The sequence below is a fragment of the Gymnoscopelus braueri genome (genome assembly GCF_963280865.1).
Source record: "Gymnoscopelus braueri genome assembly, chromosome: 5".
In the NCBI taxonomy this organism is placed as follows: Eukaryota; Metazoa; Chordata; class Actinopteri; order Myctophiformes; family Myctophidae; genus Gymnoscopelus; species Gymnoscopelus braueri.
In genome coordinates this window covers 41,960,584-41,979,296 of record NC_137606.1, presented here as the reverse complement: position 1 = coordinate 41,979,296, position 18,713 = coordinate 41,960,584, and the positions used below count along the sequence as shown (strand labels likewise).

General features: G+C 39.5%; 1 protein-coding gene across 1 annotated transcript in view; it reads right to left on the bottom strand.

The window, feature by feature from the left end:
• Window positions 1–12,553: 12,553 nt before the first annotated feature.
• LOC308085909 (transmembrane protein 87A) overlaps window positions 12,554–18,713 on the bottom strand; it is a 38,725-nt gene continuing 32,565 nt past the window's right edge. Inside the window, exon 21 of the mRNA XM_080429225.1 lies at window positions 12,554–18,582. Coding sequence (XP_080285351.1) covers window positions 18,541–18,582 — 42 coding nt within the window. The 3' untranslated portion in view covers window positions 12,554–18,540. The remainder of the gene's footprint in view (window positions 18,583–18,713) is intronic.

Below are 18,713 nucleotides of genomic sequence, written 5' to 3'. Positions count from 1 at the left end.
CTGTAATTAAAATTAAATAAAAATGTTTTGTTTTTGTTGGTCAAAGTTTTCACATGTTCGCTAGCAAATTGTCAAAAAAACAAAATAGTACAATAAAGACTAAAATCTAACAACTAAACTGCAAGTCATTGTGGGGGTCTATTTTTATCATGTTGATTGGAGTAAGAAAAAACAACAACAGATTTGTGTACCAGCACACGCAGAACCCTGAAACGCCATTGGTGCGCATTAATCTGTGTATCGATAATCTCATCCCTTTACGTAACGGACGGAATATACCAGATTTCTTTGCATTAAACTAGATCTCCTTGTATTATCTTCAGGGGTATATTGACATAACCTCGGCGCTATTGACATTTTCACATAGGGTTAAGCCTGGTTTGTATACATCGACGTACGACGGGAGTCGCTCGCCGGAAATAGCCGATCTACGAGGCGGCTATTTCCGGCGAGCGACAAGCCCTGGGGATCTACAATACAAGCCCACTGGGCTTGTGCGACAGACAGTGGTGGAAAAAGTACTCTTTTACTTGTACATCTTTTACTTAACCCATTGAGACCTGAAGCCGATTCTACATGTCTCCTAAATCCCAACATTATTCTGAAAAACGTATGTTTCTATATCAGTGGTGCTCAATCTTTTTCATGTCAAGGACCCCCAAAATCATATGTATTTGGCCGCGGACCCCCATCAAAATATTTAGTTCCAGGGACCCCCCAGAAGCAAAGATTTGAGTTAAAAATGTTCGCTTTAAAAAAATATATATTCAAAGATTTGCACACATTTTCACGATTTTTCAAAAATAGCAGATCTACAAGCTCGTAGCGCGGCACTCGGTGCCGCGCTATGAGCTTGTATATCTGCTATTTTTGAATAGCCCAAAGTGTAAAATAATGCTTTTTAGCTCAAAACAAAAAATGACACAGTTCCAGGTCTTAATGGGTTAAGTATCAATACTGCAGTGTAGAAACACTGTTACAAGTAAAAGTCCGGTAATCAAAATTTACTTGAGTAAAAGTACAAAAGTATTGACATAAAAATGTACTTAAAGTACCAAAAGTAAAAGTACTCATTATGCAGAATGCCCCATTTCACAAGTCTTCAAATGTATACAAGTCTTTTTGAAAATAGCAGATCTACAAGCTCAGAACGTGTCGCATCGTGACGCATTGTGAGCTTGTTGATCGGCTATTTTCAAACAGCCGGAATATGGACAGGGCTGAAGTGGTTAATGTATGTTTTATAATAAGTGAGAGTAGTAAAAGTAAAATATTTGCCTCTGAGATGTAATGGAATAGAAGTAAAAGTGTTGAAAATTGGAAATACTCAAGTAAAGAAAAAAAAATACCTCACATTTGTGCTTAAGTACAGTACTTGAGTAAATGTACTTACTTACTTAGTTACTTTCCACCACTGCCACTGGGCTTGTGCGACCCTTCCATATGCCACCATGGCCCTTATACTCTCTTATCTCCCTTTCACCCAACTGACCCACATCTAGAAGACATGTTATCACTGGCACGCTTAATCAGAGTGACTTAACGAGCACAACTGTCGGATAAGCCTCAGTTCCTGGACCACCAACATTTACACACAACCAAGAATCAACCAGTGGTGGAAGAAGTAATCAGATTTCCTTTTTTTTGGACTTAAGTAAAAGTAGCAATGCCTCAATGTAGAAATACTCTGTTACAAGTAAAGGTGCTCATTATGCAGTATGTCCCATTTCACACACGTTTTGTGTATAGAAATTGGTATAGTATAGAAATTGGGTTTTAGTGGTTGATGTATGTTTTGTAATAATAATTGCAATCTGCAAAAAAAAATTGCAATCTGCAAAGTAACTGGTGAGTGTACTTAGTTACACTGGAATCAGCCAAAACGAGAATCATTCTCAGAGTGAGGTATTGTGATGGGTGCAGGGGCATTTAAAGCATGTGTATGAGTCTCAGGGTGTGTGTGTGTGTGTGTGTGTGTGTGTGTGTGTGTGTGTGTGTGTGTGTGTGTGTGTGTGTGTGTGTGTGTGTGTGTGTGTGTGTGTGTGTGTGTGTGTGTGCGGGGAGGACATTGTTGACCTTCACAGAGGACATCCGGAATGAACAAGGTTTGATAGGATGACATAGAAATTATCCTTCGCCACCTCTGGGATTGTGACAGATTACACAATGTTTGCATATTAATCCCCGGCACACGTTTACTGTGCGACACAACATGTGTCAGAAACATGACTGAAAGTGAAAATGTTATCTTTCACCCCACATCTTACCTTTTTTTTAAATTATGAAGATAAATATTTAGTTTTAACGATGGCCAGGGAGAATGGACACGTTATTGATCTGACTGTGATACTGATGATACTGACATGATTTAATATCATGCGGCCTCATCCTTTGTCAATACTGTTACCTGAAGTGGCCAGCACCTCATCAACACAGGTGTGCGCTCCCTCCTCTGTGTTTGACTGACATGATACTGACATGATACTGACCATGATACTGACATGATACTGACATGATACTGACCATGATACTGACATGATACTGACCATGATACTGACATGATACTGACAATGATACTGACCATGATACTGACAATGATACTGACAATGATACTGACCATGATACTGACATGATACTGACCATGATACTGACATGATACTGACATGATACTGACCATGATACTGACATGATACTGACCATGATACTGACCATGATACTGACATGATACTGACCATGATACTGACCATGATACTGACAATGATACTGACAATGATACTGACCATGATATTGACATGATACTGACCATGATACTGACCATGATACTGACATGTTACTGACCATGATACTGACCATGATACTGAAATGATACTGACCATGATATTGACATGATACTGACCATGATACTGACCATGATACTGACATGTTACTGACCATGATACTGACATGATACTGACCATGATACTGACCATGATACTGACCATGATACTGACATGATACTGACATGATACTGAAATGATACTGACCATGATATTGTCATGATACTGACATGATACTGACCATGATACTGACATGATACTGACCATGATACTGACATGATACTGACCATGATACTGTACTGACCATGATACTGACATGATACTGACCATGATACTGACATGATACTGACCATGATACTGAAATGATACTGACCATGATACTGACCATGATACTGACATGTTACTGACCATGATACTGACCATGATACTGAAATGATACTGACCATGATATTGACATGATACTGACCATGATACTGACCATGATACTGACCATGATACTGACATGTTACTGACCATGATACCGACATGATACTGACCATGATACTGACCATGATACTGACATGATACTGACCATGATACTGAAATGATACTGACCATGATATTGACATGATACTGACATGATACTGACCATGATACTGACATGATACTGACCATGATACTGTACTGACCATGATACTGACATGATACTGACCATGATACTGACATGATACTGACCATGATACTGAACATGATACTGACCATGATACTGACCATGATACTGACATGTTACTGACCATGATACTGACCATGATACTGAAATGATACTGACCATGATATTGACATGATACTGACCATGATACTGACCATGATACTGACCATGATACTGACATGTTACTGACCATGATACCGACATGATACTGACCATGATACTGAAATGATACTGACCATGATACTGACATGATACTGACCATGATACTGAAATGATACTGACCATGATATTGACATGATACTGACATGATACTGACCATGATACTGACATGATACTGACCATGATACTGTACTGACCATGATACTGACATGATACTGACCATGATACTGACATGATACTGACCATGATACTGAACATGATACTGACCATGATACTGAAATGATACTGACCATGATACTGACATGATACTGACCATGATACTGAAATGATACTGACCATGATATTGACATGATACTGACATGATACTGACCATGATACTGACATGATACTGACCATGATACTGTACTGACCATGATACTGACATGATACTGACCATGATACTGACATGATACTGACCATGATACTGAACATGATACTGCCCCTGATACTGACCATGATACTGAACATGATACTGAACATGATACTGACCATGATACTGACATGATACTGACCATGATACTGTACTGACCATGATACTGACATGATACTGACCATGATACTGACATGATACTGACCATGATACTGAACATGATACTGCCCCTGATACTGACCATGATACTGAACATGATACTGAACATGATACTGACCATGATACTGACATGATACTGACCATGATACTGACCATGATACTGCCCCTGATACTGACCATGATACTGAACATGATACTGAACATGATACTGACATCATACTGACCATGATACTGACATGATACTGACATGATACTGACCATGATACTGACCATGATACTGCCCCTGATACTGACCATGATACTGACCATGATACTGAAATGATACTGACCATGATATTGACATGATACTGACCATGATACTAACATGATACTGTACTGACCATGATACTGACATGATACTGACCATGATACTGACATGATACTGAACATGATACTGCCCCTGATACTGACCATGATACTGACATGATACTGACATGATACTGACCATGATACTGCCCCTGATACTGACCATGATACTGAACATGATACTGAACATGATACTGACATCATACTGACCATGATACTGACCATGATACTGAAATGATACTGACCATGATATTGACATGATACTGACCATGATACTGACATGATACTGTACTGACCATGATACTGACATGATACTGACCATGATACTGACATGATACTGAACATGATACTGCCCCTGATACTGACCATGATACTGAACATGATACTGAACATGATACTGACATCATACTGACCATGATACTGACATGATACTGACATGATACTGACCATGATACTGACATGATACTGACCATGATACTGACCATGATTTTGACATGATACTGACATGATACTGACATGATACAGATATGATAATGTAGTGAACAGTACATGGATTGGGAACAATGGGTAGCGAACCCGGCCTCACAGAGATCTGCGCTGTGAGGAGTGCACTTTCTAGTTTATATTTATTTCAGCATAGTGGAGGCTGCTATCTTTAATGGTCCATTTTGATGCATTAGCAGCCATTTTTTTAGCTGGACAGCACAGAACCCCTTTAATACACCTAAAAACATGCATGTCATAAATTAACATGATTTGCTTTCAGCGTTTTAAATGCACAGTTTCTGAAATTTTGCCTAGACTATATATTATGTTCCCCCCATATTCTGGGAATAGACTGGATGCTAGGGATAAAGTGGTCAAGCACAACCACTGAGCTTCACTGTAAATGGAAGAGCTAGCCGCAGCTGTGTTGATGCTAAGCTTGACCTATTGAGCCTCACAGACCACACTTTGGTACTTAAAATGGGTGATTGGATTGGATCGATATCTCCCCTAAGCTTTGACTCAATAATGGCTGGTGGTTTCAAATACAAATCAACTACATTGATCCCTGAGACCTATATATACTGTAATGTGGACATTGGATCAATAGCAAGGACACAGTCAGTTATGTATACATTGGTGTTGTTGGTGTTTTCTTTCAGTGAAAGCTGTTGCATTGTCCATAGTGATAAACATGATGGATCATATTTGGCAGATGTTCTGTAGATAACATTGAGTTGCACAGGACAACAGAGTATTTCGTTACTGTTGGGCAGAAAATGAATTTGGTAAATGAATGCCTTACTTGATCATACTACAGCGTCACACAAAAGTGTCAAAAGCTACTTTTGATACTTTTGAATTTGGATCCTGAAAAGTAACCGTTTTGGTTTCCACCCGACAGAGACGATCACATCATCAGGGATGATTATGAGATTGATCTGTTTCATAAATGTTTTACTTTTACTTATACATTCATTGAAATTGAATACTTATTTCATAGGTGTATTTTCTGTAATGCATAGTTTATTCAACATTTGTTTAACACCGTTTATTATCTTAAATGGGTCTTTTAGATATTATAAAGGAAATAGTAAGAAATGCACAACAACGGTACAGATTACTTGAAAGGACATACTGTATCTGAGTTTGAGTCACACGATGGAGCAATGGCTCAAATATTTACGTAACAAAAACATCAGGTTCCTGTGTAGCCTATATTGTTTAACACGCTCACATATACAGTGACCATATTCAGTGACATATACAACCTGAACAGGGACATATGCCAGAAACTTGTAGAAACGTGAAATATTACATTTCAACAGCGGTGCATGTTTACCTCCACACAAGTTTTGAAACACGTCTTTGTTTGCTTCTAAATGTACGTATGCCACATTGATCTAGGAGAACTTGAGTTATAATACTTCAAGGGATATTTCACTTTTAAAAAACAATTGTGTCATGTTATCGTCTACTCAGGTTTTTGGGAGCACCCCCGGACAGTTTTTAAGTTGCTTGATTCAGTATTTAGATATTTGATTTTCATTTTATCAGACACGCCCCCCCTCCTATACAAACCCATTGTAACTTCAAACTCCATTTTAAACATGTTAGATTCATCGGAAACACCTGTCCTTGGTTCTGGTGACTGATATTGTACTGAGAGGGCCGTGTTTTTTCAATTACTTTTTTCACAAAAATATTTAAAATAAATGAAAAAATTAATTGAAAAAACACGGCCCTCTCACGTATTAGAAGGGCAGGATGAGTCACCAGAACCAAGGATGGGTGTTTTTGATTCATCTAACATGTTAAAAATTGAGTTTGAAGTTATAATGGGTTTGTATAGGAAGGGGGCGTGTCTGATAAAATAAATATCAAATATCTTAATACTGAATCAAGCAACTTAAAAACTGTCTGGGGGGCTCACAAAATCCTGAGTAGACGATAAAATGACCAAAACATATTTTGAAAGTGAAATATCCATTTAATCCTTTGGATGCATTTGAATCAGAAACAATAGCAGAAAGAGTGTCCAGATTTCCTTAATCTGTCATCCAACAATGACTTTGAAGACAAATCCACTACACTGAGTAGCAATAGTAAATTATAAATAATAAAAAACGTAGTAATAATAACAACAACAAAAACACATCAAAGAATCATTATGAACTAGAAAAAGTGCTCCTCGGAGCACAGGTCTCCGCCAGGTCAGGTACGTTATTGTGGCCTCCTGGTGGTGCTATAACAGGCCAATGTGAAAAGGTTGCCATTTATTCTTAGGTTGTTCACGGCAATCGGACACTGCATTCATGATTTGAGGCATTTTGTTCCAAAAATGTGTTTTGCTAAATTAGACCTGCTGCTGGCGCTATAACAGGCCAATGTGAAAAAGGGTGGCATTTCTTCCTTGGCCTAGTGGGAATGTGTTTGTGAAATTTCACGGAAATCGCAAGCTGCGTTCATGATTTGAGGCATTTTGTTCAAAACGGACCAATCCTCCAAATTTTGGAAGCGAACCTTAGCCAATGAGGATGGAATATGGAAAATCGGACAGATCTGTGTTGATCACATGGCTATAGAGATACTGTGTACCGATTTGCATGACGTTTGGATAAAATCTGTAGGAGTAATGTAAAAAAATGGGTTTTGCACAAATCGGCCTCCAGGTGATGCTATAACAGGCCCATGTGAAAAATTTGAGGCAGAGGTTCTGAATTGGCATCCAGGGAGTGTGTGTGCACAGTTTCGCAGCGACCGGGCCAACGGTGCCAGAGATTGGCTGCTAACACACGGACAGGACACACGGACACACACACGGACACACACACGGACGGACGGAGGGTAAAACATACTCTCTCGCCATGCCTTTCGGCCTGGCGGAGACAACAATACTATCATGTCACTACTTACAATAGTGTAGGCTACATTGTCTCTGTCGGGTGAAAACCTCATATGTCCAAAACTATTACTTTTCAGGATTCAAATTCAAAGGTATCAAAAGTAGCAGATCGACAAGCTCAAAACGTGTCGCTTCGCAGATCTGCTACTTTTGTGTGATGCTGTTGTATGATCAAGTAGGGCGTTAATTTACAAAAAACGCAAAATTTTTAATATGGAGATAAGAGGTTTCTGCCCCACAGCAACGATAATAATATAATTGAATGGCTGTGAGATGTTGACTGGACATACAGTAAAGGGTAACGCCAGCAGTGTCCACACTAATCTGCTCTGATAAAGATGGAATTTCTCATTTCTACATGGAATTATGGAAGGATGTTGTCATGGAAACCAATACTGTTTCAAGCGGTGGGCAACCACAAGAGCATGAGACATGAGAGTTAACCAATCAGGAGCTGGGTTCTAAATTCTGATGAAACATGATCATTTGGAGAAAAGTGACAACATTTGTACTGCTATTACACAATGACATGTTTTGTTACAGTTGTAGAGCTTGTTTTAATAGCATAGTTAGCTAGCAACTTTATTTCTTACGATTGTTACTGATGAGATGACACCCCCAGTGTCCTACAAATACAGATTCCAGGTATTAAATGCACTTAATACTGAACATAATTCACTGCCACTGTTCATCTATATGATTGACAGGATAACTCATGACGTGGTTAAAATGATCATTTCCAGAACATCAACCCCAGCCCCTCAGCTTTCATACACTGTCTCCCTCTCAGTATTTCTACTGCCTGTCTCTCCTACACTGTGCCTGTCTCTCCTACACTGTCTACCCTCCTGTCCTTGAGCTTTCCTACAGCCCGTCTCTCCTACACTGTCTCCCTCTCATAATTTCTACTGCACTGTCTCCCCTCTCATAATTTCTACTGCCTGTCTCTCCTACACTGTCTCCCTCTCATAATTTCTACTGCCTGTCTCCCCTACACTGTCTCCCTCTCATAATTTCTACTGCCTGTCTCTCTTACACTGTCTCCCCTCTCATAATTTCTACTGCCTGTCTCTCCTATAATGTCTCCCTCTCATAATTTCTACTGCCTGTCTCCCCTACACTGTCTCCCCTCTCATAATTTCTACTGCCGGTCTGCCCTGCACTGTCTCCCCTCTCAGCTTTCCTACTGTCTGTGTCTCCTACACTGTCTCCCTCTCTGCTTTCCTACCGCCTATCTCAATAAGGCAATTTCTGTCTTGTTGTTTTGGACACGTTTGTCTAAAAGAAAAGATGTTGTACATTTTTCTTTACTTGTTCAGTTATGAACTAAGCCTGACATGAAAGCTCTTTGAACCTTAACTGCATCATCTTGTATGAATTGTTCAGTGCACTTAAGGTGTAAATGCACTTGAACTGCACTTACGCCTTATGCAATCCAAAATTCAATGCACTTACGCCTTGGGTGCTCTATAGCCTACTCAATTCATGGTTTTCAGCCATTATTTAAAAAATATATTATTTTCAAAATATCTGATAGAGCTCATAGAAATGATATATAAAAGTATTATTCGCCAAAGAATTCACATACGCCCTTGGCGCTCCAAGCCCTGTACATTATAATAATAATAATACATTAAAATACTACATTACTACAAATACTACATTAAAATACAAATCGATCATAATTTGTTCAAATCGATCAGTCTTTTGTACTACAACGGTTTTCAAAACTTAAAAAATATCTGAAATAGCTATTCACTATTCGTAGATGTGGCTGCAGTGGTTAAGTTCCCATGTTCAGTCCCTGCCATGTCAATGTGTCCTTGAGACTAAACCTGCTAAGTTGTAGCCTGCTTCCTAGGTTACTGTGGATGGCCGCTAACTTTGAACCCCATTGTGTCAATCCAACACGCATATGTACTGTTAACTATTATCTCCTGTCAGTCTTTATAATCCCGGCAAAACCCCCACCCCCCCTTAACTCCGTTGCAGCCATTTGTCTTTCGATGACCCCATATGTTTCAATCTTCAAATGCACTTAGCAGCTCCTGCCTGTCTGTCTCGTCTACACTGTGATAATCCACATTATGTCTTACAGTAAATCAGCCATTTGTATAATCTGAGGCTATGACAATCGTATGGATTTACTATGTAGTGTCATGCCTCGATACAGTAGAGTAATCCACACCGTTCAATCTGTCTGCTCTGAGTATTTATATATCGTTGCAGTCCAAAACTGTACATTTTCAGGATTCAAATTAAAAAATAGCAGAAATAGCAGATGTCCAAGCTCAAGACGCGACGTATTTTGAGCTTGTAGATCAGCTATTTTTGCTACTTTTGTATGACATTGTAGTATGACAAAGTAGGACATTAATTTACGAAAAAACATAACATTTTTAAATATAGAGATAAAAGGTTTCTGCCCGACAGCAACACTATGTTTAAGACCATGTACCGTGTTCAATACAGGTTTCAGTGTCTGAGTTCAATATGCTTACTGTCTATTTTATTACTATATTATATATATATATATATATATATATATATATATATATATATATATATATATATATATTACATATATATATTATAAAGTTAGTTTTGTAAACCACACAGCATCTGTGTAGCTGGGTTTGTACTGCTTGTGTTTTGGGCTTTCTATCCCATACATATTAAATATTATCCACCTGCTTAGTATGGTATCGCTGTGTTTTAAAATGCAAAGCCTCCATATTGTGTGTGTGTGTGCGTGTGCGTGTGCGTGTGCGTGTGCGTGCGTGTGTGTGTGTGCGCGTGCGTGCGTGCGTGCGTGCGTGCGTGCGTGCGTGCGTGCGTGCGTGCGTGCGTGCGTGCGTGCGTGCGTGCGTGCGTGCGTGCGTGTGCGTGCGTGCGTGCTTGCTGCGTGCGTGCGTGCGTGCGTGTGTGTGTGTGTGTGTGCGTGTGTGTTGTACAGTTATATCTGTATGCTGGCATTACTGCAGTAATAACATAATCCCAGAGATTTGGCCCTGGCAGGGAGATGTCAGTATGCTGCCCATTTCAAACCGACAGTAGGGAATTATCTTCAGACGGCACACCATGTGTTGCCGTCCCTGTGTGCTTCTCAAACTGAAGGGCAGCCACTCAGGGTGTCTTGGGGCAGTGGTGTAATGTAACTAAGTACTTTTACTCAAGTACTTAAGCACAATGTTGAAGTATTTTAACTTTACTGAAGTATTTCCAATTTTCTGTACTTTTACTTCTACTCCACTAAAAGTATAATATTTGCCACGAGGCAAATATTATACTTTTACTCCACTAAAATTATTTGAAAGCTTTAGTTACTAGTTACTTTTGATTTGATTGATTGATTATTATTAAAATCATACAGTAAGCAGAGTGAGCTTGTAGATCGGCTATTTTCAAAAGATTAAAATAAGTACTTTTACTTTTGGTACTTTTGATGCCGATACTTTTGTACTTTTACTCAAGTAAATTTTGAATACGGGACTTCTACTTGTAACAGAGTATATCTACACTGGAGTATTGATACTTTTACTTAAGTAAAACATGTGAGTACTTCTTCCATCACTTTCCAAAAACATAAGAAGAATACAACGTTTTTTACGACTGTGTCTTTCTACTGTCTGTCTCTTTACTAAGACAAGCAGTAGACAAAATGAGAGGGAGACAGGAGAGAAAGACAGCTGAGCCCAGACCAGGAGGTATTGTATATTATGTGGTCCTGGTCCCAGTCTCTACATGGTCAAAAAGGCAAGTTGCAGAATTCATTATTAACAGAATGGCAAGGAAGAAAAAATACAGCAGAAGATGTCAGTTTCATGGTCAGTATCATATCAATATCATGGTCAGTATCATGGTCAGTATCATATCAATATCATGGTCAGTATCATGGTCAGTATCATGCCAGTATCATGGTCAGTATCAAGCCAGTATCATGTCAGTATCATGCCAGTATCATGGCATATCAAGTATTTTTCAGCTGGGATGAAAAACAAGTGGCATCATGGTTTGCAGTGGTGGAAGTACTCACATTTTTTATGTAGCCTAAGTAAAAGTATCAATAATGCAATATAGTAATACTCAAGTACAAGTAGAAGTCTAGTATTAAAAATGTACTTGAGTAAAAGTACAAAAGTATTGGCATCAACTCATACTTATAAAGTACCAAAAGTAAAAGTACTCATTATGCAGAATGTTTCACAAGGTATCATATTATTAAAATCCTTTGAAAATAGCCGACCTACAAGCTCACAACGCGTCACGATGTTGTGAGCTTGTAGATCGGCTATTTTCAAATAGCCAAAGTTTCAATAGGGCTGAAGTGGTTAATGTATATTTTGTAATAATAATCCAAATCTACTAAGTAAATATTAACTAAAGTTTTCAAATTGTAGTGGAGTACAATATTTGCCTCAGAGATGTAGTGGAGTAGAAGTAAAAGTATTGAAATTTGGAAATACTTAAAACTACCTAAACTTAAGTGAGTTGCGGTACAGTACTTGAGTAAATGTAATTCGTTGCGTTCCACCACTGTTGTTCACACCCTAACAATCATGACAACATCAAGACAGACATCAATGTCCAAGATAGTATTTATATGTTTTATTATCAACTGTTCATTTCTGTACAAACCAAATGACACACAATAATTTACGTCATTACAGCCTTTGTGACAAATGACAAACCAAAACGCAGTGACGTGAAGCTGTGAATTCCAGTGGCATCTTCAAGCCACAGTCGATGAGTTTTGGTTGTTTTGACAGACTTTAAATATCGCTAAAGGCTGATTGAAACAAAACAAAAGATGCAATAAACAGATATATGGATATGAAGAGTTTGGTTCCAAATAGAGATATTCACCCGTTGGGGAAAAAAACATTACACGTTCCCCTTCACAAACCAATATTTGTCACAAAACGTGATACTAATGACGAATGATGTTTTGTCCCTTAAAATGTAAACTTCAGGTGAACAGTTCTTGGACATTATTATACAAATTGCGTATCTTGTTGCATTTTGGAATCAAACTGTTCACATCACAAAAATACAAAATGCATTAAAACAAAACAAAAAACAGAGCAATATGCTATTAAAATGCTTTCTCAGAGAATACAGCCCATAGCCTGAATATTGTGAAACTTAGGCCTGATTTATAAAATAGAAGATCTACAAAATAGCAGCTCTACAGGCTCACAAAAATAGCAGATCTACAAGCTCACAACGGGTTGTGAGCTTGTAGATCTGCTATTTTTGGTGTGCAACACTGCACCCAACCATGTATAAATCAGGGGTGAGTTGGGGTGAGCCCTTTTTTGGGGTCTGTAATCGATCAGGCTTCTCCACTGGGCAGTGTGTTAAAACAGTGATTCTCAACCTCCTGGCCGGGGCCCGCTGGTGGGTGCAAGGGTATTGCAAGTGGGGCCCCGAATAATTGGCGAAACAATAATATACTTATCTAATATTGAAACAAATAATGTAGATTAGAACATTAGAACCTTGAAAATTTTAGTTTTCAATGTGATACCAATAAATAGCAACTTCAATTATACTATGTTGGTTACACCGGAACAAAACCAATTCATTATGAACCCATTAAGACCCGAGGCCGATTCTACAACTGCCTTCTAAATCAGTAGTTCTCACAATTTCAAGACAATTCTTTCAAGAAACGCGCTGTGAACTTGTACATCTGCTATATTTGACCAGCCAACGCAAAAATCTAAAATGACACAGATGCTTTCCTGGTTTTAATGAGTTAAAATAAACTCTGAAAATGCACGGCTGCATAGTGTCGAGTGGTCAGATGGGTGGGCCACCAACGCTTTAAAAAAAAAACATTTTCAAGTGTGGACCCTGATCCAAGAAGAGGTCGAGAATCAACTGTGTTAAACCTTGCCCATAAAATGACAAAACAAAGCAGAAAAAGACCTATTTGCTCTACCGGCCCAGCAGTAATGGTGTTTTATTGTGTCTGGTCTGTGGAGGCCCAGCCACAGTCATGGAGTTGGACAGCATGGTGTCTGTAGCCTGTTGCTTCCGGCTGATTGGCTGTAAGACTATTTGGGATGATGTATGGGACACTTAGCGCCGTTGGACAAGCCTTGAAGCCACTGTCAACACTTAAAACAGGCTAGTTGTGCTGCCGGCTACACACTCTCACACACACACACACACACTTACAAAAAGGTACACTGATAAACATGCTTGAAAAGAAACAAACACTGTCACATACACACATATACAAAAAAAGCTCTCTCGCACACAAGCCTGCAATTAAGTACACAAAAGGTGACACAGATATATATAACCAAACAAACAAGTACAGTCACACAACCAGCCATGTAAGCATCCTCTCAAACACACACACACACACACACACACACACAGCTGGCTTTGGGCTACACGCGGCAGTCAGACAGAGCTAATGGGCGCTTTCATAGAAAACACAATAACAATGTGCTGCGGACAGAGGTAATGTTTATGTGCGAGTGTGTAGGGAGCTGAGTGGACATATACTGTATACTGTATGTGTGTGCGTGCGCTCAAGCGTATAAGGGCCAGGGGAATCGAGTGAGTAAGCAAACGTGAAATTGGATGTACAGTGCATGTACAGCATGTCTGGGTGGACAGCATGCCATGTTGGAAGAGAACACACAGTGTATAGACATGGAATGTTTGCACTGCATCTACTTATGTGCTTATCTGTCTTTAGCGCACATTTCCTGTGTGTGTGTGTGATTCTCAGAAACCGTGTGATTGTGCTCGACTCCTAAAGGCACGCAGTTTGGATGTGTCGCACATATTACTGTTTTTTATAGTTTTGTGAACTCAAATCACGCCTGCGGTGACACTTAAGCTTGGGAGTACACCTCGGTTTTTAAAGTTTCCAAGAGTTCAACAATAATAATTATATAAGCGCTAGGGCTGGACGATATGGGCAAAATCACACATCACAATATTTTTGACCAAATACCTCCAATATTGTACAAAGGCACTGGAGCAACTCGGACAAATTTAAGCCTTTTATTAAAAATAAAAACTCTTGCATGCCTATTCTGAGGGGAACATTCACCAAAAATAGCCGATCTACAAGTTCACAATGCATCGTGCCATGTTGTTAGCTTGTATATCGGCTATTTTTGGTGAAGAGATTTGGTGTAGATGGAAAAAAGCGGTTCCAAGGACAGTTGTACAGTAACTCAGGTTTGTTTTGACCAAGAATAGAGGGCTTAAGTGGTTTGGTGCAAGTACGATGTCAGAGGTACATCTTCTTCAGGTCATTGGCCATGACCTGATGAAGATGTACCACTGACACCCAAACGTTATCATTCTATCTACTTGCGCCTTAATAAAAGGCTTAAATCTGTCCGAGTTGCTCCAGTGCCTTCATTCTTTACTGCTGCCACCCTGTTCCTGTGATGCACTGGACCTGCTTTAGCCTGGTTTTGAAGCTTTCTACCTCCAATATTGTACTGTATTGTGACTATACAGTAATATCAATATATGTTTAATTTTTCAAATGTAGCAAAAATATAGCCGCAGAGTCAAATTTTGACAATTTACAAAAGTATAAAACTAGGCTTAAGGAAAAGACAACACTTACACCATATCACAATATCCAAAATCCCAGACTATATCAAGTCTCATATCAAAGATATTGATATCAATTCAATATCTTGCCCAGCCCTAATAAGGACCCAGTCGGTTGGTTGCATCCCCAGGTTATCGGGGCCACACTGTAAAACCCTACGGGTCCATTTGGTTCCATGTGCAGAGTTCAACGTCTCCAGAGTTATATTAACACTCAGGATTTTATCCTCATGACCCAGTATATTAAAACGGCACGAAATTGATCCGACACATAGTTCTGCACTGGGAGGCGGGGACTTTGACTAAACGACATGAAGTCAATAAAACGGAGACAAATAAAAATGGCTCATTATCTCCTTTGGCTCTTTTTCCACTACAAAAAACTAAGCCAGTGGTTCTCAACCTGTGGGCAAAACACTAAAGATTGTATTGATAATAACAATATTCAAAAAAAGTTCTCATTGTGATAACAATGAATAATAATTTAAAGTAATACTATGTCAGTTCCACTGATCTAAGCCAGAACATTTATTGATTGATTGATCATCAAAACAAACATCCTCTGAAAATGCACGCGGTCCACCCACCCCTCTGACCCCTTAACAGGGCAGCTGAAAGAGGGCCGCAACCCCTGGGGCCGCAAATGCTTTCAAGACGTTTAAGTGGGCCCTGATCCACAAAAGGTTGAGAACCACAGAACTAGGCAAACCATTTCACGGGTTGTGTAATTGTTTCCAGGTTTCAGATAAGGTTCTCGGTACTTGATTCGGGCCTTGCTCAGGAGGTGGTACTATAACCCCGCAAATGTTTTCACCCCTTTTTCCCCGTTGCTGTCGGGCAGAAACTTCTTATCTGCATATTTTAACTTTTTGTGTTTTTTCGAAAATGAATACCTTATTTGATCATACTACAGCGTCACACAAAAGCATCACAAGTAGAAGATCTACAAGCTCAAAACGCGGTGCGAAAGCGATGCGTTCCGAGCTTGTAGATCTGCTACTTTTGATGCTTTTGAATTTGAATCCAGAAAAGCAACAGTTTTGGACATGAGGTTCTCACCCCGACAAGTGACGAATCCTAAAAAAGTAGATCTGCAACTACTTCAGGGGTGGTTCTGATTATAAAGGAAACGTCAACAAAACAAAACAAAACTTCACAGAACTTCACAGGTTCTGGAAGGTTCTGGGTTAACCCTTTGTAGTCAAAAAGAGCCCTTTAATGTCAAATATCAACTCTGGTAAACAAAACAAAATCTCTAAACTGCAGGTACACGGTAGCTTCACGATCCAGACTGTTGCCTCCCACAATTTACAAATGCTTCCGCCATACAGTCTGGAGCAGGGCCGGATTAACCCTTGGTGGTGCCCGCCTCCTCCCTGCTTCCGTTTTTCCGTCGATTTCTTTCCCTACCATAAATCAAAAATAATCAAAACCTATATAGCTTGGTGCTTCAGAAATGGAAATATATAATATGTTTTCGTGAACGGAAATGACAAATGGCTTCCGGGAGGTGTAGTTCCAGACTCTAGCATAGCATTCGGAGATTGTGGAATATAATAGTTGTCTGGCTGCTACGCGAGACTAGGTACAAGGTGGTTGTTTGTTTAACCAACAGCAGTAGGAATGGCTGTCCTCTAGTAATACAGGTATAAAATGTCCCACGCAGAGTCGTATTCAAATCGCATCTTTTAACGTGTTTGAAACCAGCCAACAGGCAGAGAACACATTTATGGACGAAAGACCGGATCTGTCAAAAATACTGTGTTAACGGGCATGGATTACGAAGCGCATAAGGCTAGGGCAGCGATTCTCAACCTGTGGGCCGGGGCCCACTGGTGGGCCGTGAGGATATTCTAAGTGGGCCCCCAAATAATTGGCAAAACACTCCGATTTGAATGATAATATAACATTAGTATTTAAAAAAAGTACAATTATAATCTTTTCTTTAAAACCGTGAGGAAAAAAAATCTTTGGGATACAGATAAATTGGAACTTAGTACATTAGTTCCATTGATCCAAGCCGGAACACAATCGATTGATTGATCATTAAAATTAACATGCTCTGAAAATGCACATGGCACCCACCCATCTGACCACTTAAAAGGACGACGTCACCCATTTTCAACTTCATATAATTGGTCCTAAGTTCTTCTAACTAATTCTCATTATAATATGGTAAAATAAAATCTACCTGGTCTGTGTCTCAGAGGGCGGCTGTGGACACTTCAGAAACCTGCCTACCAGTGACTTCATCATCATTACGCAGTTTTTTTTTTTACAACAATATTTCTCATTTAGATTTTTGAATAACGCAAGAACAATAATGGCTTCCATTATAGCACGCCAACTTTACAGGAATAGAAACAGCCAACAATTAGCTTGGATTCCCCATCGATGATGTCACTGGTAGGCAGATTTCTGAACTGTCCACAGCCCTCCTCTGAGAGTGAATAGACAAAAATGGTACCTTATTATAATGAGCTTTAATGAGGACCGATTATATGAAGATAGGTTGAAAATGGGTAAAGTGTTCCTTTAACTGGTCAGACGCAAACGCTTTCGAGATTTTCAAGTGGGCCCTGATCCAGAAAAGATTGGGAACCGCTGGGTTAGGGACAAAAAACGATTATTATTCTTTTTCTTTCCAAAGACACTGACATTGTCATCTTGTAAAACAAACACTCTTTTCCTGCATCGCCCTCGTCTGTCCGTCCATCCATCAACCGTCCATCTGAGGAACCATCCATCAGTCTCTTCAGCTGCCACTGGCTCCACCTATTCATCCGCCCCTTTATCCACACGTCTCTCCGGCCAACATCCATCCATTTATTGGCTGATTCTTTTATTCCATCCACCCATCCACCCATCCATCCAGTAATCCTTTGCCATTCTTCCCTTTCATTTTGTCCATCTCTGTCCATCATTTTGTTTGTGTAAAACATACATTCTCTCTCAGTCTCCTGGTCTCTCCGTCTCTCTACTCCATCTTGGACATCTCAAACTTGGTTGTCATGGTTTCCTGTGAACAGAGGCAACAACGTGCAGGTTAAAAGCCCTTTCCATCTTTCTCTCCCTCTCTAAAAAGAAAAAAGAAAAAGGTAGATATCGGCAGGCCGCCTTCCACATTGACAATGAGACGTTAAGACACAT